Source organism: Miscanthus floridulus, chromosome 2 (assembly GCF_019320115.1).
Source record: "Miscanthus floridulus cultivar M001 chromosome 2, ASM1932011v1, whole genome shotgun sequence".
NCBI classification, from domain to species: Eukaryota; Viridiplantae; Streptophyta; class Magnoliopsida; order Poales; family Poaceae; genus Miscanthus; species Miscanthus floridulus.
The window spans coordinates 21,806,453-21,830,293 of NC_089581.1; the positions used below are offsets into that span (position 1 = coordinate 21,806,453).

The 23,841-nt window shown below is 45.3% G+C and overlaps 2 protein-coding genes across 2 annotated transcripts; both read left to right on the top strand.

Annotated features, from left to right (window-relative positions):
* The first annotated feature begins 1,811 nt into the window (after positions 1–1,811).
* LOC136519603 (uncharacterized) lies at positions 1,812–5,806 on the top strand. The gene is made up of 7 exons (XM_066512995.1): positions 1,812–2,636; positions 2,828–2,866; positions 2,976–3,046; positions 4,158–4,222; positions 4,302–4,391; positions 4,531–4,623; positions 4,989–5,806. Exons 1-7 carry the CDS (start codon positions 2,218–2,220, stop codon positions 5,388–5,390), a joined length of 1,179 nt encoding a protein of 392 aa, XP_066369092.1. The 5' UTR covers positions 1,812–2,217; the 3' UTR covers positions 5,391–5,806.
* A 4,284-nt stretch (positions 5,807–10,090) lies between these two features.
* On the top strand, positions 10,091–18,338 carry LOC136519613 (putative 3,4-dihydroxy-2-butanone kinase). Its single transcript, XM_066513004.1, has 20 exons — positions 10,091–10,243; positions 10,369–10,442; positions 10,526–10,589; positions 11,357–11,469; positions 11,558–11,605; positions 12,079–12,150; positions 12,234–12,323; positions 12,943–13,116; positions 13,264–13,347; positions 13,923–13,978; positions 14,869–14,999; positions 15,307–15,399; positions 16,047–16,111; positions 16,464–16,607; positions 16,691–16,734; positions 17,101–17,184; positions 17,282–17,349; positions 17,427–17,539; positions 17,614–17,709; positions 17,865–18,338. Exons 1-20 carry the CDS (start codon positions 10,204–10,206, stop codon positions 17,994–17,996), a joined length of 1,785 nt encoding a protein of 594 aa, XP_066369101.1. The 5' UTR covers positions 10,091–10,203; the 3' UTR covers positions 17,997–18,338.
* The last annotated feature ends 5,503 nt before the right edge of the window (positions 18,339–23,841 follow it).

Consider the following 23,841-nt stretch of genomic DNA (forward strand, 5'->3'; position numbering starts at 1 on the left):
AAGTTGAGATGACAACACGCACGCAAGGACCGAGCTGTGACAAACCGGCAGCCTGTTCGGCTGGGGCTGAAACGATCGTATACGTTATTACTGCTGACTAGTTTAGTGTGAGAGAAAAATACTGTTCTGACTGGAAATTTAGGATCGTTTACGACCCAGCAAACATGCTCCTGGTCGCGCACACCACACGTGAAAATTAAGGGGTCTTACTCTGCGAGTTATTACTACTAGTACTAGTACTAGTATACGTACGAACTAAGATTAGTCGTCGCAGCCTCGCAGGTAGCTAGTTGGGTGTGATTGTCCATCTCCGACGGCAGTGCTGCTAATTAAGCGCTTCTAGATAGAGGGGTTCGTCAAGTGCACGTACGGTTAGTACTACATAGTGGAGCACAATGTATGGAATGACCGAATGAGGGATGCGGCTGTTTTATTATACTTATTAGCAAAAATAGTTAAGAGTAAGGAGCATCATGTCGCTAGCGCTACTGTATGAATAAGACATATTTCAAACGTTCTTCCATTTCGATTGGAACTCGACAGAGACGTGCACATGGGTTATGAATTCATGATTGAAAGAAGGGTCCTTTATCACCTTATTAATTTGTACCGTCCATGCACAATTCTGCGCAAATGTCAATAAGGTGGGCCATAATCGGCTCCTTGTATGTATCGCCCACATCGACTCACGTAGGAATTTCTCTGGCTAAACAAGGTAATGATCACACAGCAAACTGTTTACGAATTGAGTAAGTACATACATTCCTCAATCGCAAACATGCTAACGGATCCGTTGGGTCATGGGTGGTGGTAGTTCATGGCTGACTAGCCACCACAGCACGAGAGCATATTTGCTCTTTACACTTGCCTAATAAATCATAACTAAAAGTACTGTGGACTGACTATTTATTGACAAAAAAAAAAATACGGCGGGCAAGCCGGCTGCGGTAACCAGTCGGTCAGTCCCGGAACGTGCAGCCGGCGTGGCCCCTCTCCCAGATCGCGCTCGTACGTGGTTGGCTATACGTCCGCCACCGCCGGCAAACAAGAACCGAACATTTCCGGACACCTATGTCCCTCTCCCTCCCTCTTGTTTGCCCAAAGCAACGCACGCCTACGCCTCCCTCTCCCGGTCTCCCCCTCGAGATAATCCGCCGTGACCCCGACATTTCCGGACGAGCGGGTTTTTGTCGTGAATTCGTGATCGCAATTCGCAAACGCGCGGTCCGCCTCGCTCGCCCGCCGCGCGCGTCGCTGCCTCACTGCGCCGTGTCTTGTCCCGTGTCGGCCCTAGTAAAATATGGAGCACTAGTCGTGGCACCGCGCCGAGATGTGCCCGCACAAGGGCACGGGCACCGCACATCGGGTGGCCCGCATATGCGGCGACGCTCCCGAAAATTCCAGATGCCCCTATTCCCGTCCGCCCCGCCCTTCCACGCCACAGGCCGCCCCCGCGCGAGAATCTAGAGGTGACGACGACGAGAGCGCCGTCCCGCGCGAGTCGCGACGCTACCTAGGCCCGGTGGAGATAACAAAGGAGATAAGCGACGGCGACCGGTCGCCCAGCCAAACCCGCTGCCACATGGGGCCCGCCACGCCCGACCCACGCCGCGCGTCTCTTTTAGCGGTTCCCCAGCCGCTACGGTGGCGCCACGCGGCCTGCCGCTCTACCGCCGTCCACACGTTTGCCTGGAAGGAGGCTGCTGTGTGGGGCCAGCCGTTCCCCGCCACGTGGGCCCGTGTGCGGCCACGATCCCCGCCCGCCGCGGCTCGGCAAGAGACGATTCGTTCGATTCATACTCCCGGTGCTCTCCCTGCCTTGGCGCCTCCGCCTGCCCCTCCCCGCCCCGGTGCGGGAGCGAGCGGCGGCTATAAAACCTTCGCCCCCAATTCCACTCGCGAAGCCCTACTCAACTTCTCCTTTTTCATCGCCGATTATTCCGGCCACTCGCCTTCGTTGCGTGCGATAGAACCCAGTTCGAGAACGGCGGCGGGCGGCTAGAGGAGAGGAGCGTGCTAAATCGAAAAAAGGACGAGCACGGCTCTTTTTTTTTTAAGAGGATTGCGCTGGAGAGAGTCCATTTTTAGGGCGGTGCCGGCACGACCGTTCCGGGATCGGGAGCTTTTTCTGGGGGCGACCAACCCAACCCACCCAGTTCCCGCGGCCCCGCGTCGAGGAAGAAGAAGGGATAGGAGACGGAGACGGTGGTCGCAAGGATGGCCGGGAGCATGCAGGCGGCGGACGCGGCGGGCCGACTAAGCGCGCTGCTCTCGCTGCTCGCGCTGCGCCGGCTCCTCGCCGTTCTCCAGCCGCTGGCCCTGCTCCTGCTCCTGCCCTTCCGGTCGCGCGCGCGGCCGGGGGGCGTGCCCACGGCCGCGGCGTCCGATGCCGCGGCCTCCGCGTCGTCGGGGGCTAGCGGGAAGAAGGGGAAGGCGTCGTCATCGGTGGTTCTGCGGGTGCCGGCCGGCTCGCCCATGGTCGCCGCGCGGAGGCAGGCGTCCGCAAGGAGGGAGATAGCCATGCGCCGGGCGCGGGAGGCCGGGCGGGAGTACGAGCTCATCGCCACCGCTCGCGGCGAGACGCTCTTCACGCAGTGCTGGTGGCCGCACCCGCCTTCCTCCACCATTAAACCAAGGTGAGACACTGAGACAAGGACACTAACTCACGAAACAGAGGAACCCAATAAAATCCAGGTATCCTGGGGGACTCTGCCCACATGTGTTTTGCAAATTTTGTTCCTTTCTTCTCCTAGGAAAGGTGCCTTCTGGTGCTATTGACTTGTTGATCTAAGTATTCGTCCTTTGTTGTTGGCGATTTGTGACACAGGGCGCTGGTTGTTGTCATGCACGGGCTAAACGAGCACAGGTAAGAACGGTTCCTGTTCCTATCAGTTTCTTTCGAAACGGTTCTCTGGCTATGCTGCTTTGTTGGTAGCGGATGGCTGACCCTGACCTTCCTTGGATTGGTGTGGCAGTGGGAGGTATGATCATTTAGCGAGGCGGTTGAATGACATCGGCATCAAGGTGTACGGAATGGACTGGACTGGTGAGCATTTTTTTCCTCCTTTTTTGGTTGTCATGCTTCAAATCTTATATTATCACGAACTACTTATGCATGTATGTTTTGATTAGATTTTCATCAATGTTGATGATTGTGTGATTGTGACCTTAATTAACTGGTGCCAGAATCTTTCACCAGCGATAACGAGAAATGGAAAAAAAATGCCAATTTCTCACTAGGACGAAATGAACACAATTTTTCTGGTCTTAAATCCTGAAAGTGAAATACAAGGCCGTCTATTTTTTACACTTGACTTTGGTGTCCAGGTATTTTGTTGGCTTCATTTTGGCTGTTCATTCCTTGGTTGTCCGACTCCGTCTTAATCAATTCAAATTTCATCGCTCGATTCCAAAATAGAGCTTCATTTTAGCTGTTCATTCCTTGGTTGTCCTTACTCCGTATTAATCCGATTCTAATTTTATTGACCCATTTCAAAAATAAAATTCAGGACCCTGACTCCCTGAGTTGCCCTTGACTGACCTTCCTGCCAGCTAAATTTCAGAAACTTACCATGAGAAGTTAAGATGAATAATGTTATCTTGTTTGTAGCTGGGAGCTTATCTATGATGCTTCTTTGCTTTCATTGTTACTTTGTGGTTACCTTCTTGTATCGTGTATTATCTGGTTGTGATCTGGAGCTTAGATAAGGTGCACCAGTTCAATGGTTTCTCATTCGATATTGTGATTGAAGTGTTGATCATTCATTATTGTTGGCTTGGACACTAACTCTGTTTGAGGGGTACAGATTGTTGGGTACACATCATCATTTGACAATTCTAAAATAAAGAATGGCTTATGAACTAATATTTCCCATACTCAGTTTAGCTTCTCCTTGTTGAATTAGACAAACTACATTCTAGCTTGAAGTTGCTTATAGGTTTTTACTATGTATAACCATGTAAAATATTAACTATGTCAGGCTGTAAGAGTATAGAATGAGATTCTAGATTAGGAACCAGATGGCAATAGCAATAATGCAGCAAACAATTGAGCTAACTAATATTTGGAATTTGTTAGAACTGCAGGCATCACTGTGAGAATCAGTGATAAATATATTAGTCTGATCTGACCTGTAGATTGTGTTGTGTTACAACAGGTCATGGTGGAAGTGATGGTCTCCATGGATATGTGCAATCTCTTGATCATGCTGTCAATGATTTGGTAAGAGCAATTGAATATCTTCACATCTGTCTGAGACTATCTGTGTAAATCCTTATTCAAAATCTTCTGATCAATATAGAAAATGTACCTCAAGAAAGTATTAGCTGAGAACCCTGGTCTTCCATGCTTCTGCTTCGGCCATTCGACTGGTGGAGGTATCATTCTGAAGGTATCGTCAGTGGAGCCATATGAATTTCATTATTGTGGAGCTTACTTCTCCAAAAGTGTTGTTGCACATTTCTTTTCTGCTGTATAAATCTAAATGTTTTGCATTAACTAACATCACCAGCTGTTTTGATTCTTAACAGGCTGCACTTGATCCAGAGGTAGAAACTCTCATTAGCGGTATTGTCCTGACATCACCAGCTGTCCGTGTTCAGCCTGCCCACCCAGTCATAGCGGTATGTCTTGTTCTTTCTTAAACAATATATAATCTACTACTTACATCCTTGAAAAAATGAAGCAGATTGAATGTTCAGTAATATTTGTCTTGTTATTTCTTAAACAATATAATCTTGCAGTATATTTATATACTTGAAAAAAAATGAAGCAGAAGCACGGTTCCTTGTGGTTTCCTAAACATTGTGTCACGGAGTCAGTAAACTTTCAGATATAGCGTATTGTTCCACATTTTTATGGTTTGATTTGTCTGAGAAAATAATACTTCAGGCTTGGCACCAATTTTGTGCTTATGATAAGAGAGTGCAGTTTGCAGACACCATTTGCCCTCACCCATCTAAAAAAACGTTTCTGCTGCCAACTGCAGGTCATGGCACCGATTTTTGCCCTCATCGCACCGAGGTATCAGTTCACGGCGTCCCACAGGAACGGCCCACCGGTGTCGCGCGACCCCGAGGCCCTGCGTGCCAAATACACGGACCAGCTCGTGTTCACGGGCGCCATCCGCGTGAGGACGGGCTACGAGATCCTCCGCCTGACGTCGTACCTGCAGCAGCACCTGCACCGGATCGCGGTGCCGCTGCTGGTGATGCACGGCGCCGACGACCTGGTGACCGACCCCAGGGGCTCGCGGGCGCTGTACGAGCAGGCCTCGGCCGCGGACAAGTCCCTCAAGCTCTACGACGGGCTGCTGCACGACCTCCTGATCGAGCCCGAGAAGGACAAGGTGATGGACGACATCGTGGCGTGGCTGAGCCCCAGGGTCTGACCACGCTGGCATTGCAGTGCTGGCCGTAGAACGCGCGCGGCTCCGATCATCTGCTGAGCGCGGAGGACTCGCAGGCGGAAGACGCCTCGCCTCCGGACTGTGATGACGCGGTCTGGTCGGCCGCGGAGCAAGGGAGAGCGGGTGTGCCTCCTCGCCCCCCTTGGCGTGGCGATTGATGATCCGAGAGCAGTTACTACCACTACCTACGGCGATGGCTTTACTCGCGCCTCCCGGTGTATCCCGAGATTTTTGTCAGGGATACGTACGAATTATGTAAACGATGTTCGTTTCGCCCTGTGTGGCTGCACGAGCGGTGTCCGATACTATAGAAGACGCCTTCCCTCTTGTGAATTGGGAATGCATTAACGCAATTCCATATCAGAGTTGCAAATTGCAACAGGCTCGGTCTCCTCATCTGTCTGCTCTGTTCATAGTAGTACTTCACCTAGCACCCTAGCTTTGCTGCTTGCAGCTTGCAATTGCAACGTTGATCCGGAAACGGGGCCTTGGTGCTGCGTAAGAAGTCCCAAGTGGCCAAGTTGGCTGTCCGCAGGGTCACCGTGCAGCGCGCACGGTGCGTGGCGACTGTTCCGATTGGCGGTGAAGCTCGGCTGTGGCCACCTTGCCACCGCGAGCTACTGCCGGTGTCGGAGGTTGTGCGACCGTGCCATCGTTTTCGTGATCTTGGTGATTTCAAGTCTTCCATTTCTTTGCACGGCGAGATCGTGAACCGTGATCGCTCGAGTAAACTCGCTGGCCTTCAAATTTTGCGAATCAGCACAGTGGGATCCATTTCTATTTTCCTGTTCATGGGGTTGTTCAGACGTCGCCGTCTGCGACCGCGGGAGCTGGGACTCCGCCTGACTTCAAGCAACGTAAACGTAATGAATGTTCACGGTTGGTTTGCCACTTGCGCTGAACGAGGAGTGTCGTGGCCATTGACGCGGCGACTAGCGCCGCCCGATATGCCAACGGACGGCGAGGGTAACTCCAGCAGTCGCGATGATGAGGCCAGCAGGCGATGCCAACTAGTGAACTCGACGCCGCAATGCGGCGTGCACGTTGTCCTTGCTATCTAGTCTAGTAGAAAGCTGAAAGCTCCAAGTCTCCTCTTTGCTCTGTCCACCTTGCCAGTTGCCACGCACATCACCGAAAATTACATGCTTACCACCGAATATTCTTCGTCTTCGCACTTCGCAGCTCAATACTCGTACTTAAGATCTCACGTCACTTAAAGAGCGAGAGCTCCTGCTCTACGGGTATGGGAAAAACTGTCAGTGGCAAGATTTATCCTCGCCTGTGCAATGCGAGGAGACTACGACTCGAACCCGGAACCTTCCGGTCACAGGCGGTAAGATATCACATCACATCAGTGAATGAAAAATGCCCTTATGAAAAACCTCAAACTGGGAAGCTCCTCTTTTTATTGATTGCTTAATAAAAAGTGTGGCTTGGAATTGACACGTTACCATTTAACCTCCATCTGATCAGTGCAAATGTTGGTTAGAGGATAAAAAAAAGGCAACCCGTGGAATTGAAGCAGCATTTAGGGTGTATGTGCAGATTCGCTATTACTGGCACCGTCCTATGACATTTTGTCCACAATCGATGCAATATGTAGACATAAATAGGATTATTCTTGTACAGTACTCCTCACCATGGTCCATGAGGTGTCATTGTGGGTATCATTAGTTTGTTATGGTATATTATGCAAGATTTTTTCTTCGCAATATACAAGTTAAACAAGAAGGCACAAATAAAATAGGATCAAATGAACGCCAAAACTTGTCCCTATTGTTTTCACCAAGTATCACTTTCAATTGAGCTTAAACACTACATGATTTGTCATGAGCAATAAGTCACTATGCAGTTGGTGTCACTATTTGAGAAAAGATATTGTGATTGTAAAAACTATGTCTATTCTGTGAGATAAAGGATTGTCGCATGCTATATCAATCTTTTTATTCTAATGCTATGATAAAGATATATTGCTTCGAACTAAGAAGCATTTGCATTGATTTGTCGTGAGCATTACTAGATCATTATCCGATCAATGTCTCTCGAAAAAAAGATAAGGTGATTGTATGTCTTTCAAACTAGGAGCGTTACATGATTTGTCACGAGTAATACTAGATCACTATGCTATCAATTCTCCATTCGAGAAAGATACCAAGATTGTAAGATCCGTTTATATGCATGAACAATAAAGGATTATCACTTGCCATAATTTCTTTTCTTCTATTACTACCACTTCCAACCAGGTGTTCTCGGTTTTTGGTTTCTTGTTAGTTCATCTTGGGTTGTGTCCTTCCGGAGGTGGTAGTTGTTCTAAGTTGTCTTTGGTGCATTTGATCAGTTGTCCGTAGTTGTTAGTAGTTTGCCGTAGGTGTGGCCATCCTCTTTTGTTAGTGGGTTGTTGTGGTTGCTTCCCTCTTTTTGCTAGTTTTCTTCCATTGTTTCCAAAGCGGTTAGTTGTTTTTCTTAGTAGTATGGAGTGCTCCTCTAGTAGTGGATCTTTGTTGGCTTTTTTAGCCGAGTGGTTGTTTGGTTCTCGGGCCTGGTTTTGCCTTAAAAACTGAGTCGATTCTTTTTTTTCTAATAATATTGTGGCAATGCTTTTGCTGCTCTTTCAAAAACAAAACTACCACTTCCAATTGAGAAGTATCACGTGATTTGTGCCGAGTAGTACAAGATCACTATGCAATTAATGTCTCCATTTGAGAAATAAGCAATGATGGTATCATCTATCCCTATGCGGGATTTCCGCGTGACATCAATTTCTTTTCTTCTAATACTATGATATCGTGATATTAATTCCACGTGATTTTTCATGAGCATTACTAGATCACTATTCAATCAATGTCTCCCTTTGAGAAAAGATATGATGATTGCATAACCCATCTATATGAAGGAGACATAAAGGATTTGTTGTGTGCTATCAAATTCTTATTTTCTATTAGTATGATAAAGATATTTCACTTCAGCAGATAAGTATAACCTGATTCGCCACAAGTAACATTAGACCACTATGCAATTAGTGTCCTCATTTGAGAAAATATATGATGATTGAAGATCTATCAATATGAAGGAGGACCAGAGGAATGAAGGATTATCGTGTGCCATCAATTTCTTTTCTTCTTCTACTACCACTTCCAACCGACAAGTATCACATAATTTGTCATGAGCAAATGCTAGATCACTATGTAATCAATGTGCAATTGGAGAAAAGATATGATTATTGCATGATCTATCTCTAAGCGAGAGAAAGAATTGCCTTGTGCCATCAAATTCCATTTCTTATAATATGCTATAATGATAAAAGAAATATCACTTCTAACTAAAAAGGTATTACAATGTTTGTCAAGCAGTACAAGATAGGTATGCAATCAATGTCTTTGTTTGAGAAAAGATTTGGAGATTATGTGGTCCATTTCTATACATGAGAAACAAAGAATTGTTTTTCCATTAAATCCATTTCTTCTACTAACCATGACAAAAGAGATTCATCCATATAGAGGAGGGATATTGCTGCATTAATTTCTTTTTTCTACTACTACCAATTTCAGTAGAGAAGTTTTTAAGTGATTTGTAACGAGCTATACATATCACTATGCAACCAATGTCTCCATTTGAGAAAAGAAAGATATGTTGATTGAATGATCCACCTCTATCATCTCATGCCATCAATCTCTTTTCGTATACTGCTATGAAAAAGAGATATCCTTTTACGCGCACATGATCGAAATTTTCAAACAATTTAAACAAATAGTAATAATAAACTACTAATCAATACTCATAAAAACATGGAATTGTGATACTATCTATCCCTATGCGGGATTTATCTTCTTCTACTATGATATTGTGATATCAATTCCAACCGACAAGTGCTACATTATTTTTCATGAGCATTACTTAGATTACTATTCAATCAATGTTCCCCTTTGAGAAAAAGATATGATGATTGCATAACCCATGACCCATCTATATGAAGGACATATAAAGGATATGTTGCATGCTACCAAATTCTTATTTTCTATTAGTATGACAAAGAGACGCCACTTTAATCGAGAAGTATAACCTGATTCGCCACGAGCAGCATTAGATCACTATGCAATTAGTATTCTCATTTGAGAAAAGATACAATGATTATAAGATCTATCTATATGATGGAGGAATAAAGTATTGCCGTATAGCATCAATTTATTTTCTTCTACTACTACCACTTTCAACCGAAAAGTATCACGTGATTTGTCGCGAGCAAATGCTAATCAATGTGCCTTAGGAGAAAAAAATATATTATTGCATGATCTATCTCTATGCGGGGGGGAGGGGGGGGGGGGGGGGGGGGGGGGGGAAGGATTGCCTGGTGACATCATTTTCTTTTTCTTGTAATATGCTATTATGATAAAGAAATATCACTTCTAACTAAATTACTCCATTCTAAATTACAAGATGTTTTGTTTTTTTAGATACATAGTATTTACTATATATTTAGATATATATTATGTCTAGATACGTAGCAAAACTAATGTATCTAGAATAGAAAAGCTAAACCAGATACACTGAGAGAGTAATAGAAGTGTGGGGTTATACAAAGAGGGGCATTACGGTAAAACTTGATTTTTCTCAGTTTCCTTGGACTGCTAACTCGCTTCTATAAAAGGATAAGCTCCCTGAGCAAGCAAAAGCCCACAGAACGAGCGAGGCCAGGCGACTTCATACTGCTCGCCTCGCCGTCTTTCCCCCAATCTTTCGCTCCTCCCGGCTGCGGGCGATCGCCATACCCCGCGCCGCCGCAGGGAGCCCCCTCGCCATGGCCTTGCAGGGGAAGAAGCTCATCAACAACCCCGACGGTAACAGCCTGTCGCCACCATTTGCCCCTATTTCTCGCTAAATTTCAGACAGTTTTTCTTCGATTTCTAGGGTTTAATCGCGTCCGATGGTCCCGACTGGGCTTCGTTTTGTTAAAATTTTGCAGATGTGGTGACGGAGTTCATCGAGGGGTTGGTGGAGACTTACCCGGGTCTGCAGTACCTCGACGGGTTCCCTCAGGTGAATTTTTTTTCGCAACAGGAAACAATTTTGAGTTGTTTCGGCAAGCATTGAGTGACAGAAATCCCCTGAAATCTGTGCAGATTAAGGTCGTTCTTCGTGCTGATGTCGAGCGCGGTTCGTATGACAAAGTTGCAGTCATCTCAGGTGCTGTTCTGTGTTCTGCCTTGGCTGCTTCGAACTATGCTTTTGTTCTAAATTTCGTGTGAATGTGATGGTTTCTGCTTCGAACTGCGCTTTTGTTCCAATTTTCATGTGAATGTGATGGTTAGTTCCTATATTACATTAAATACATCCGAAATTATTAGGAATTCCCCTGTTTCAAGTACTAGATATGGTACACTATAACTTGAAGGAACCTGATGGTAGTTCGCAATAAGTGGTTGCCATGTTAGTAGGATTGCTTCAGTGTGATGGTTATCTTGACCAGAATTGGCGAGATATAGTATTCTTTTGCTCAGTTTATGTCACCTTACATTCAAGGTTTCACATATTAAGCTAGTTGCTAATGTTATTTTGCTAGTTGCTTGGAGTTATGATTCTTTTTACATTAAGTACCATGTTGTACTCTGCTTTGGAGACATTAGTGTTACTGCTGGAAGAGGAACAGATGATGGTGTATTGCATGGACCTCTTGCATGCCATGACATCATCATACAGAAATCTGCCGGTTGTCATGTCAGTCTGCATGTATATAATCTCTCATACACTTGTTGTGTTTCCCTGTTTGAACTAATAGTATACATGAGCATATGGCCATACTATTTCTTTGGCCATCTTTAAGAAATGTCAAATAGGAACTTCTGCATGAAAAAATATCTTCATTGGTAACTTTCATGGCTGATGGTTGCTGGAATATTTCCATTTTTTCATGTCAAGTTCAATTACTTATTCTAGTGCCGTTTTGTTCATAGGTGGTGGAAGCGGCCATGAACCTGCCCATGCTGGATTTGTTGGGCCAGGGATGTTGACCGCTGCTGTTTCTGGAGATGTTTTCGCTTCTCCACCTGTTGATTCTATTTTAGCTGTATGTTTCTTTTTGGTAAAACTATGTTTAGCTTCTTAAGTAGCTTAAATCATCTTAACTGACATTTAAATGCATCTTCTCACTGTAGGCTATTCGAGCTGTAACTGGTCCCATGGGGTGCCTTCTAATAGTAAAGGTACTCTCACTGTGATATCAAATTTAAAATGTCAAATCATGAGATAAGAGGGATCTTTTAGTACACCTGAGGATTGTGCAATATGAGTGTCTGATGCTTTGGGACTGTGCATTGTTTATTTATTACCACATTAATAACTACCATTTCCTCCACCTATCGTCCTGTGTTCATGCATGAATGGATAGAGAGGAGGGATAGCATTTGCTTTTCTGAAATTTGCTTGGGACATTTCAATTTTAGTTCAATAAAAAGGCTGTGGTACATCTGTATTTGCTTTAAATGGGGCCAAGCTGTGGGCTGTTTTGGATAAATGTGTATGCTTGATGTAGGGATACTGGTACCTTTTCTCCATTATTTTTAAACTGCAGTGCTCCATTTTGTTCAATTTTATAAGTGTAAACTGTGAAGCATTGCACTGCTCTCATCTTACTAAGCTTCATTTCTTCTTACCTTCAATTGCCAAACATTTGCAGAACTACACTGGTGATAGACTGAATTTTGGATTAGCTGCTGAGCAGGCAAAATCTGAAGGCTATAAGATGGAGGTTGATAAACACACATATTACTATGTTGTGTGGCAGATCATATTAATTTTAATGACTATGTACCATTTATCCTCCAATTGTAGATGGTCATTGTTGGAGATGATTGTGCCCTTCCCCCACCTAGAGGGATAGCTGGTAGAAGAGGTTTAGCTGGAACAATTCTTGTGCATAAGGTATTTTGTTGTTGCCATTGTATTTTCTATCCTAGATTTTCCTCTTAGGCTCATCCCCAGTTACTGGCATGTTACATTCTTTCACTCAGCCAAGTTGACCTGCAAAAATCTCTAACACACTCATTTGATCTGCTTTTTCATGCAAGCAGCCTTTTGCCTCTGATTTAAGTATTTAACTATTCACTATGCTCATCTAAAATAATGGGAGTGCCTTTTTAAGTAAGCTGATGTGCTATCTGCATGAACACTAAACACTTTTTCTTGAACACGCAGGAGAGCTTCGTATCATTATATTAAGATAAACACTAAACACTAACCAATCGTGATCTTAACTGGAATCAAAGATATACTGCTTGTTCATGAAACACACGTTTCTAATCTAAGCCTGCACCCTGCAAATATAGTGACTAAACCTTGTACAGTTAGGTGCTAGACTTGGAATGGGGAAACAATAAGTAATAATTAGTTTTTCAATAATCTTGACTGTTGGCATATAAATCCTTTGTGTTGGAAGAAATTCTGGCATGTATCGCATGGATTTCAAACTTGAAGCAGCCAATGATTTCTTGTAAAATTTCTTATCGCACTCTAATTTTAAGTTTGTTTATTTAATCCATAGGTTGCTGGGGCTGCAGCAGATGCTGGTTTATCTCTTGCAGAGGTTGCTGCAGAAGCAAAACGTGCATCTGAGGTTGTTGGTACTATGGGAGTTGCACTTTCTGTTTGCACATTGCCTGGGCAAGTAACTTCTGATCGTTTGGGTCCAAGGCAAATGGAGCTTGGCCTTGGAATCGTAAGTTTAAACCGCATCTGTTATTATGCTCGTATAATTAAACAATTAGCATACTTAGGTGTAGTTGTAAGGTTTTGTGCATTAATGTTTGTTTTCTACATTTCTGAGATTGATAAATCTGAAATTAAAACATCTATTTGTTTCCAGCATGGAGAACCTGGTGTTGCTGTTGTTGAACTCCAGTCAGTTGATGTAGTGGTAGAACATGTTCTTAAGCAGATATTGTCACAGGTAAGTTTTTGATTTGCATTGTTTGTTTAATCCTCATTTATTTGTCTTTGTTGAACAAAATGCAAAATTTATTTTGTTTCCCACACCGCAGCCACGCATATCACTACATTTTCTGGTCATATTTCTCTGATTAATTCAGAACCCTATTTTGCATAATTTGTGAAGTCTAATGCTGAACTGTGTGTAGCGTTGATTAATTATTTAGAAAAGGCAAAAACTATAGTTTGTCTCAGCTTTGAAGTTCTCCTTTCTGTTCCAGACATATCCTTTTTTTTTCCGTTTACCAAAAAAGTAGCATGTTTTTATTAAGAAAAGACAAGCCCATTACAGGAGAGGTAAGGATGACAATGGGGGTTGAATGCGTATTACAAGGAACGAGGACTAATCCTCTCCTGCAATGGTTTTCCTTAAGTGAAACATTATACAACTGTTTATCTGTTTCACACTCTCAGTAACTGCATTATGTAAAATAGGGACTCTCAGTAACTGCATTATGTAAAATAGGGACTTTCTATGGCAATATGGCTAGCTTGGATGCCTTTAATTATTCATTTGGTGGCCTTGCACCCTTGCAGGAAACTCAGTATCTTCCTATCACAAGGGGTTGCAATGCTGTTCTCCTAGTGAATGGGTAATACAAATCTGAACATTTCTCGCCACTGTATAAATTGAATAATATTTGCGGAATCAGTAGCACTAGGTTAATTGTATCTTGTATGTGTTCCCTATCTTTTTTTTCATCTTTCATGATGAGCTAAGGTTTGCATTTTCAATCTTGGTTAGTTGGTTTTGGTGATCTCATTGCTGATTCTTTTTATGGGTTACTGTGATAATTGTTTCCTGCAAACTTATCCCGGATATACAACACTAGACTTGAAGCAGTGAAAAAAATTATCGTACATGGGAGAAAGCAACAAGAATTTAAAAATTATGAGTATGTTTCAGTTGGAGATTTCTACTTCTTTCCCTTGTCATAGGTCAAAGGGATCTGGTTAGAAGGTTGCATATAATGTCACTTGTACCCAGGTCATTGTCTTTTATGGATAATTTCTTTGTTTGCTGATGGTGGCCGGGGTAGGGGGCATCCATTTTGAATTCCTGAAAGATTACTTATTACCATCTCTATAGTACTTCATTATGCGACTCAGATAGGCCAGAGACTAGGAATAGCTGGAAGGGCTCACAGGACTGATTCAGACATAGCATTAGAAATGTTTTTTCTTTCTTTCAATTTAACTTTGGCCTGCCTACTACATTAATTACTTCTGCTTATTAGTTGTTACAAAATGTATTTAACGCTATATATGAGAGGATTGAGAGCTTATGGCAGCGTGGTTATGATATTGTCTACCCATATCAAATCCTACTTAGAGGTTAAAATTCACTTTCTTCTGATGATCTCTTTGAAAGCGTACATTACTTATTTACTTATCACTGTAGCTATTTCCTTTCTCCCCACTGTTTGTTCTGAATTGAGTACAGTTTGTAACTTTGTTCTTTAACCCTATCTCTAATGTGCAGATTAGGAGCCACTCCTATCATGGAACTTATGATTGCAGCGAGAAAAGCAGTTCCTGAGTTGCAATTGGTGTATGGCATTGCTGTTGACAGAGTCTACACTGGCACACTTATGACATCACTTGATATGGCAGGTCAGTTTTTTGCGTGATTCCTCGAAATGATGTTGTGGATGAGCTTTGTCATCTCTACATTCAGTTAACATGATTTTACCAAACCTCGTAAATCATTCACTGGTCAAGATAACTGCTTTGCTCCAACCGTCACGCTCACAAACAAAAATGTTTTATATATTGTTCATTATCATCTGATATACGAGCAGTTGACTTAAGTGGAATTGTTTATCTAATCACAATGCATATGTCAGCATTTTACGTTGACTCAGCTTCCTAAGTAACCAGGTAGGCAGGCAATATTGTTTCAGACGCTTTCCCTTTGCAGGATTATCTATTACCATTATGAAGTCCGATGAAAGCATTTTGAAGAGACTTGATGCTCCCACTAAAGCTCCAGCTTGGCCTGTTGGTTCTGAAGGTGAGTTAATTTGGCCTGCTCCCACTGAAGCTATGTATCTAGAAAAAACAGAACGACTTATAATTTGGAATGGATGGAGTGTCTGCCTTTAGCTACTGTTCTCTAATCTCTAACAATGCTCTGAAAAATTAATCCAGTGCTCTAAAAGGTGCTAGGTGTTCGGTGGGCTCCATGTGTACTGGCTAATCAGTGCTAAGCGGGTGGTTGGTTGGTTATGAGTGGCTAATTGGATGATTAGGTGCTAGGAGGAAGGATGTAACTCACACCTAGGTGAAGTCTAGGTGGGTGGGTGGGATGATCACATTTTAGAACAATGCTGTAGTCAGTTTATTTCTGGAGTATAAGTTGGACCTATACTGTTATCTTCCTTCCATTATTTTTCCCCTTCTACCATCATCTAACTTGCCATGCATTTCCTTTTCTAAGTACATACTAAAGACTCGCTTACGATCCATGTTGTGCGAACATTCATTCGAGGCTGTAACAAGTGTAGGTTGTTCAGGTAAATGGGGATTTATTGAGACACATAGACTGCTATCAAACTTCCGAATCATGTTTTCAGCACAGGGGAAAATATTTTAAGCTCTATCAGAACCTTTCAATTATAAATCAATTTTCTAAACTTAGTGTTGATCACTTGACTGTAGGAAACCGTCCACCAGCAAAGTTTCCTGTTCCTCTACCACCATCACCTTCAATGAAGGATGACGAGGTAAAACAAATTCCCTATTTGGATTTTTACTATCTGTTTTCTGAGGCCATCAGTTCACCTGTGATCTAATGTGGAAGCATGCAAGAAGTGCCAGTAGCGGTTTGCTGGTTCTGTAGGGGTTATGGGTGTATTTTTTTTTAATTTCAAGCTGTTATGTGGTATTGCTTTGTCTCAGTTTCTCAATGCCAGATCCAGAGAGAGTGGGAAAACCGTGGGCTCTGTTGTCATTGTCCTTTTCATGGAACTTTCAAGACTGTTCTGCATTTTTTTTTTATCACATTGGCATATGCATGCTCATCAGTTGCCATTTGCAGTCCCTCAGTTATCATGATTTAGTTATTCTCTTCTGCAGATTCTTGCTCCATCTCAGGAGCTAAGCAAGCAAGGGTGTATCCTGGAGGCTGCTATTGAAGCAAGTGCTACTGAAATTATCAATCTCAAGGATAGCCTAAATGAATGGGACAGTAAAGTGGGTGATGGTGACTGTGGAACCACAGTGAGTCAAATAGTGTTTACCAATCCAATGCTTATTTGACTATTGCTATTTTAGGATTGAGTAATTCACTGCTTTTTTTTCAGATGTATAGAGGTGCAACAGCTATTCTTGAAGATATGAAAAAGCGGTAAGTTAAAAGCACTACAAATCATTGGCAAGAAGTTTTTTTTTATTCTTGAAACGTAGATTAGAAATATGATAATTGTGCTGCTGACATGTGATAAAAAGACTATATATGAACTCCCACATGGTTTTACTAGCTTTAGTATAATTTAAATTATAACGCTGCTTCCTGTCCAGTGGAAATTATATACATGATGCTGATGATTTTCTCATTACTTCTATCACTGTATCACACTTCATTTCCAGCCAGTGTCTTTTCTGTATCATTTTCCTGATATTATAATCGGGTTAGCTAATTTATGATATAATTCTAGTTTTTTTTTCATGTAAAATTTGACCAAAACTTAGTGCATTTTTTTCTCTATTACAGTTACCCTATGAATGATGCAGCGGGAACAATAAATGAAATTGGGGCAACAATCCGAAGGGTGATGGGTGGAACAAGTGGAATCTTGTATGATAATTTGTGTTTTCGGTGCCCATTTTTTCCTTATTGAATGTATGATTACTACAGAGTAAACTTACAGTTCCTATTTCCAAATATATTCCAGGTATGACATACTCTGCAAGGCTGCGTATGCAAGCTTAAAGCAGAGCTCAACTGTCACTGCAAATAAATGTAAGCAATGTGCTTGATCTTTCTGAACATATATCATGAATTTTACATACTAAATAAACCTTGCTGCCTTTCTACAGGGGCTGATGCTTTAGAGGCCTCTGTTGCTGCTGTTAGCAAATATGGTGGTGCCAGCGCAGGATACCGCACAATGTTGGATGCCCTAATTCCTGCTTCTGCTGTTCTGAAACAGGTCACTTCTTGATTCCACTTTATCTTCATGCACAATTGTCCATGGTTATCTGATAAAATTACCGTGCTGAGCAGAGACTTGAGGCTGGGGATGATCCTGTGACTGCTTTCATCGCTTCTTCTGAAGCAGCATCAGCTGGCGCTGAATCCACCAAACAAATGCAAGCAAAGGTATATATTCTCACTCACCCTACTTGACACACTTTATGCTTAAGCTCTGTACAACCTTACTGTTGCAGGATCATCGAACAAGAATTGTTCTCCTATTTCCTTTTCCTTCGATAAAAATTCACATATTTACACAAGAATTTGGATTGTACTTGCAGGCTGGACGGTCATCATACATCGCACCGGATCTCCTGGCTTCAATCCCTGATCCTGGAGCAATGGCTGCAGCTGCATGGTACAGAGCCGCTGCCCTTGCAGTGAAGAACAAACTGCACGGTTCAAAGAGCTAGTCGCATATGCTATGCTTCATTGCTAGACCCAAAATAGACTGACAGGAAAAATCACCGGGGCATTTTCTCACTCCCCTTAGATTTGGTTTCCGCTTGTGCTTTTGCATGGGCCGAGAAAAACGACTTCCATATTGTCTCACCCTCTTCACATCATACAAAGAGATGTTCAAAGAGTTGTAGACGGTACAAGTTAAGGGAAGCTATGCTTTTGCACTCCCGTGATATCTCAGCATGCTGTCAGTGTTGGGAATGACCATTGTTTAATTTGCCCGAGTTTCGTTTTAATACTGCACATTTCAGTTGGCCAACTGCAACGTTAAAAAACGGTTATCCGCTGATCGAGCTCTTGCTGTCAGTGGTGGCTGGCGGGAATGATCGTTGTTTATTTTGCCCGAGTCCCATTTCAATTGTGCACATTTCGTTAGGACAACTATAATGTTTATAAAACGATGTCCTTGATCGAGGGCTAGTTTGTACTACTGTTGACGAACTATAATGTTTATAAAACGATGTCCTTGATCGAGGGCTAGTTTGTACTACTGTTGACGACTTGTAATGATTTTTACTGGATGAATGACGTGCTGCATGATTTCTTTCTTTCTGGGCAACATTGCTGCGAATGTTCCTTCAAAAAAAAAAAACATTGCTGCGAATGGGAGCCTAAAACTGTAATGCTCATACACGGGCGAGTCGGATGCCAACTCCACTCCCGCGCGACGCCTTTTTACCCCTGTTTGCATGTTTATTAAAAAAAATCTTATCCATCGTTTTCTTCTCCCCATCTTTATCCCTTTTGCGCTTGTGCCCTGCCCCATCCCGACGCGCTGCCATGGCTGCCTCCCTGGTCGGCGGCGGCGCCCCCACCCACCCTTGCGGCGCTCCCTCCCCCACCCCGGCGTCCTCACCCACCGGGAGCGCCCAACACACGTGAATCCGGTGGCCCTCTTCCCCACCTCGGCGAGATCCATGGAGGTAGCGCGACGATGTTGCAGGAGAGTCGGCGGCTCTCTCCCACCCTGGTGCGACGCCCTCTCTCTCACCCTGACAACCGATCTCCCCCACCCCGGCGGCCATGGCACTCCCCGCCCCCACCCCCCACCATCACCGCCGAGCCAAGCCCAGTGCCGTTAGCACTGGTGGTGGTGATGCTTGCACGCGTCGTTGGTGCTGGTGCTAGATGGTGCTCGCGCGCAGCTGCTCGTCGTCGGCTCCCACCCCGTCGCCCTGAATCAACCAGCTCAGGCCTCTCTCGCCCTATGTTGCAAATGTACGTTTTAATTGTTTCAGACGTTTCAGAGACATGTTGCAGTCGTTTCATACGGACGTTGCACATGTTGAAAAGTGTTTCAAAGGCATGTTGCAAGCGTTTATTCAAGATGTTTCATCTATTTCCAGATGTATGTTGTAAGCGTTTTGGTCTGGATGTTGCATATGTTTCCACATATATGTTGCAACAATATTTTCTAAAATGCTTCATCTGTTTCAGTTTTTTGTTGCAGCAAGTGTTTTCATGTTGCAAGTTACAAGTGTTCTATCTGAATGTTGCATATGTTTTCACGCATATGTTGCAAGTGTATGTTCCAAATGTTTCACCTATTTCAGACGTATGTTCCAAGTGTTTTATCTAGATGTTACATATGTTGCAGTGGTTATACACATATGTTGCAAACATATGTTTTAATTGTTTCAGTATGTTGCAACAGGTGTTGCTCCAAACATGCTCTGACTCGCGGGCAAGCACGCACTGCACAAGACACTTCGGCACCATCAGGTGTGGTCCCCCACGGTGGAGCATGCAGCCGGCTCAACACATGTGCATGCGCGATGTGCTCCCTCCCTCCCTCTCTCTTATTGGGGCATGCGCGCTGTGATCCCTCTCTCTCTTGCTTTGGGGCACGCGCGGTGTGCACTCTCTCCATTCGGGTACGTGCGCTGTGTTCCCTCTCTCTTGCATGCAGCACCAAGAGGAGGTGTGGTGTCGATGTTTCGAATCACCGACTAGTAAATTTGTGGTTTGTGCGTCTGGTCCGGATGATGTGCTCGGAGGACACAAGAATTTATACTCGTTCGGACGGAACGTCCCTACGTCCAGTCTGTTGTTGCTCATGTTACCAGCACTAGTTTGTAGTAGGGATTACAAACAGGCGAGAGAGGGAGCAGGTCCCAAGTCTCTGGTGAAAGGGTCGAGCGGAGTTAAGTCTCGTTGAGCCCTTCAGCCTGCCCTTCGTGGAGCGTTTATTGATGAAGGTGAAGGCGCAGGTCACACGAGAGAAAGAGAGAGAGAAAAGCGAGGACGAAGAAGGCCTCTGGGGTCACGGCGCCCTTCATCTCCTTTACGTGGGTCCTACCAGTCCTGTAGATGATGACCGAGATGGCTCCATGTCGTGACCCTGTTCATCACTGGCGCTATACGCAGGCGTCGTTAGCCAGTCGTGGCGCTCCATTACGTCCTGGCGGGCGGCATGGTTAGCAGATACCCCCATCAGAAGTTGTACGGGGATTAGGTAGCATAACGCCAGCACGCCTGACACTTTTGGCGATGTGAGTCCTCAGGTATAGCCCGTCATGGTTGGCACGTACTAATGTAAAGAGTTTGTGTGGGAGGGCTTTGGCTAAGCTCACAAGGTTGCTATGTCAATGCAAAATGGCCAAGAGGGTGAGCTTGAGCCCACCATGGGGCTTAAATAGAGAGCCCCCACGAATAGAGCCGTTGGCTTTCTGTTCACTAAAAAATCAGGGCGACCAGACGCGTCGGTCAGATCGACCGGACGTAGGACCCCAACATCCGGTCGCGCAATGCACGCCACGTGGCCCCTGCTTCAAATGCTGATCATCCGATCTCAATGGTCATTAGTGCATTTAAGTTGTGACTGGACGCACCAACACCAATGTCCGGTCGTTTCCAGTAAGGTTCCACTCACAACCGGACGCGCCCGGTTAATCACGACCGGACGCAGGACCCCAGCGTCTGGTCACTTCCAGTAAGCTTCCAGAAGTGGAAATTCATGCCTAACCGGACTCGCCTAGCATCCGGTCACTCATTGTCTTCTCTGTGCGCTGCCACATCAGCGGGACCGGACGTAGCCAGCCAGCGTCCGGTCGAAGACCAACGCCAGCGTCTTCACTGCTTCCACTGACCGAACACTCCACCGGTGAAGTTTCTTACCCTTGCTCCCAAGTGCTAAACACAATGTGTGTCACCTTTGTGCATGTGTGTTAGCATATTTTCACAAATATTTTCAAGGGTGTTAGCACTCTACTAGATCCTAAATGCATATGCAATGAGTTAGAGCATCTAGTGGCACTTTGATAACCGCATTTCGATACGAGTTTCACCCCACTTAATAGTACGCCTATCAATCCTAAATGTGATCACACTCTCTAAGTGTCTCGATCACTAAACCAAAAAGCTCTTATGAATTTCACCTTTGCCTTGAGCTTTTGTTTTTCTCTTACTTCTTTTCCAAGTCCAAGCACTTGATCATTACCTTGGCATCACCATTATCATGTCATGATCTTTATTTGCTTCATCACTTGGAGTTGTGCTACCTATCTCATAATCACTTTGATAAACTAGGTTAGCACACAGGGTTTTATCAATTCACCAAAACCAAACTAGAGCTTTCACTTGCCCGACCTTAGCCGCTCCTTATCAGCATGTTGCCGCCTTGAGCCCTTCCTCATATCGGAGGGCTTAGACGAATCAGAATGGTCACCTCCCACCGACTCTGAAGGTGTCATCGAGGGCTCGGATGAGGTAGGGCAACCTGTTTCCACCGGCTCTAGGGCCGCCGTAAGGCTCGAACGAAGCGGGGGGCCTAACTCCACCAGTTCTAAGGCTGCCGTCGAAGGTCTGGATGGGACGAGGCGGTTTGATTCCACTGGCTCTAGGGGTGCGTCCTCCCCCTCGTACCTCGTGACATGCCATGGGAAGGGCCTTGCCTATGGTGAAGGCGGGTCCTCATCCCCAGTGGCAAGATCATCCCATGGGACGGGAGAGATGCTGTCATCCTCCTCCTCCTCCTCCTCTTCTTCAGATGAGCTTGGATGCCACTTCCCTCGCTGTAGCTTTGCTCGCTGCTTCGACTGCCGTTTTTCTCCTCCTCGTCCTTCTTCTTCCGTTGTTCATCCGCAGCCTGGTTCGTCGTCCTCATAGCTATGTGCTCTGGCAGCGACACGATAGAGTCCCTAAAGGCTAACCCCACCGGTAGCTCGATGAAGCCCACATCCGGCTGTATCACGGGATGCCCCAAGATTGGGAACATGATGTCGGCCTCCCCCATGGCCTTCTTGATGCGCTGCGTGACCTCGCTGTCGTGGAGCGGCCCCTGGGCGAACATCGTCCCGATGAGCTACGTGTCGTCAGGGGCGCCACCCTCCTCACGTGATACCCCTCGATGACGTTGGCCCCACAGAGGTCGTGGGTCTTTAGGAACATGATGGCCTCGAGGAGGTCATGCATCCTCTTCTTTTCCTTGATGGGTGGCCCCCACAGCCATGATGGCAGTACCTCTTCGATTAGATGCCCGGAGAAGATTGCCAAGGGAACGGTAGGGTCGATCTTCAGATAGAACCAATGCGAGTGCCACACCTTGTTGGATCTAGAGAGCTGACAGGGCATGTACTTGGCCGCCCGCTACCCCTGGAGGTGGATGCCCATGCATCCCATTGGCACCGGGGTCTCTTGGCCTCTCTCCTTCTTGATCAAGGAGATGGAGAAGAAATACCTTCATAGCTCGAAGTGGGGCTCGATCCCTAGGTACCCCTCGCACATCGCGATAAAGGCCATGATGTGTTGAATCCCATTGGGGTTCAAGTGCTGTAGCTCGATCTGATAGTGGTGCAGCAGACCCCAAAAGAACGGGTGGGAAGGAACTGCGAGTCCACGCTCGTGGAAGAGTGCGAAGGAGACGATGTAGCCATTGGGCGGCATCGGTGTCGGGGGCCAATACTAGGGTACCCGGAGAAGAGAAGCTAATGGTCATCAACATTGATTCCTCCAAGCAGTCAAGAGCGCGATTACAGCTCCAACTAACCCCTAGGCGTGCAGGCTCTGTCTCGCCCAACCTTTGAGGAAGGGCTCTACCTCTCCCAACCTCTGAGGGAGGGCTCCACCTTGCTTGACCCTAAGGCTATGGGCTTCGCCTTATCTGACCTGTGGGGGCGGGCTCCACCTTACCCGACCTCGAGGCCATGATCTTCGCCTCACCTGACCCCGAGGCCACGATTTCTGCTTCGCCTAACCCTCTAGGGGCGGGCTCTGTCTCTCCCGACCCCTTAGGTTCGCACTCTGTCTTGCCCGACGGAGACCCATACTGCCACCAATGACTCCAGGTCCAGGCGTATGGGCCTGGGTCAAGACTATGACATCAGGGAAGAGACTGTCATGCCTTGATGTAACCCATGGCCATAACGGACCATACCAGAGGGTTCACATCAAGAACAGCGTCGGGCGTGCCGGTGTTGTTCCGTCTAACCCTCATATGAATGGTGATAGGCGCGTCAGTTCACCACAATGTCCGCCAAGACGAGATGGAATGCCATGACTGGTAGACGACGCCTACGCATGGCGCCAGTAATAGATAGGGCTGCGATGTGGAGCTATCCCTATTGACATCCACAGGGTCATGCGGGACCCACATGAAGGAGAAGAAGGACGAGGCGATCCTAGAAGCTTTCCTCTCTCTCTCTCTCTCGCTCTTCTCCTTTTCCTCCATTGTAACCTGTACTTTCCTTTTGCCTATAAAGGGGAAAGTAAGGCGTCCCCTGAAGGGGGGCCGATCAAATCACCCCGAATAGATCAAAACACGAGATAAAGACACAAGAACACGACACGAACACACGG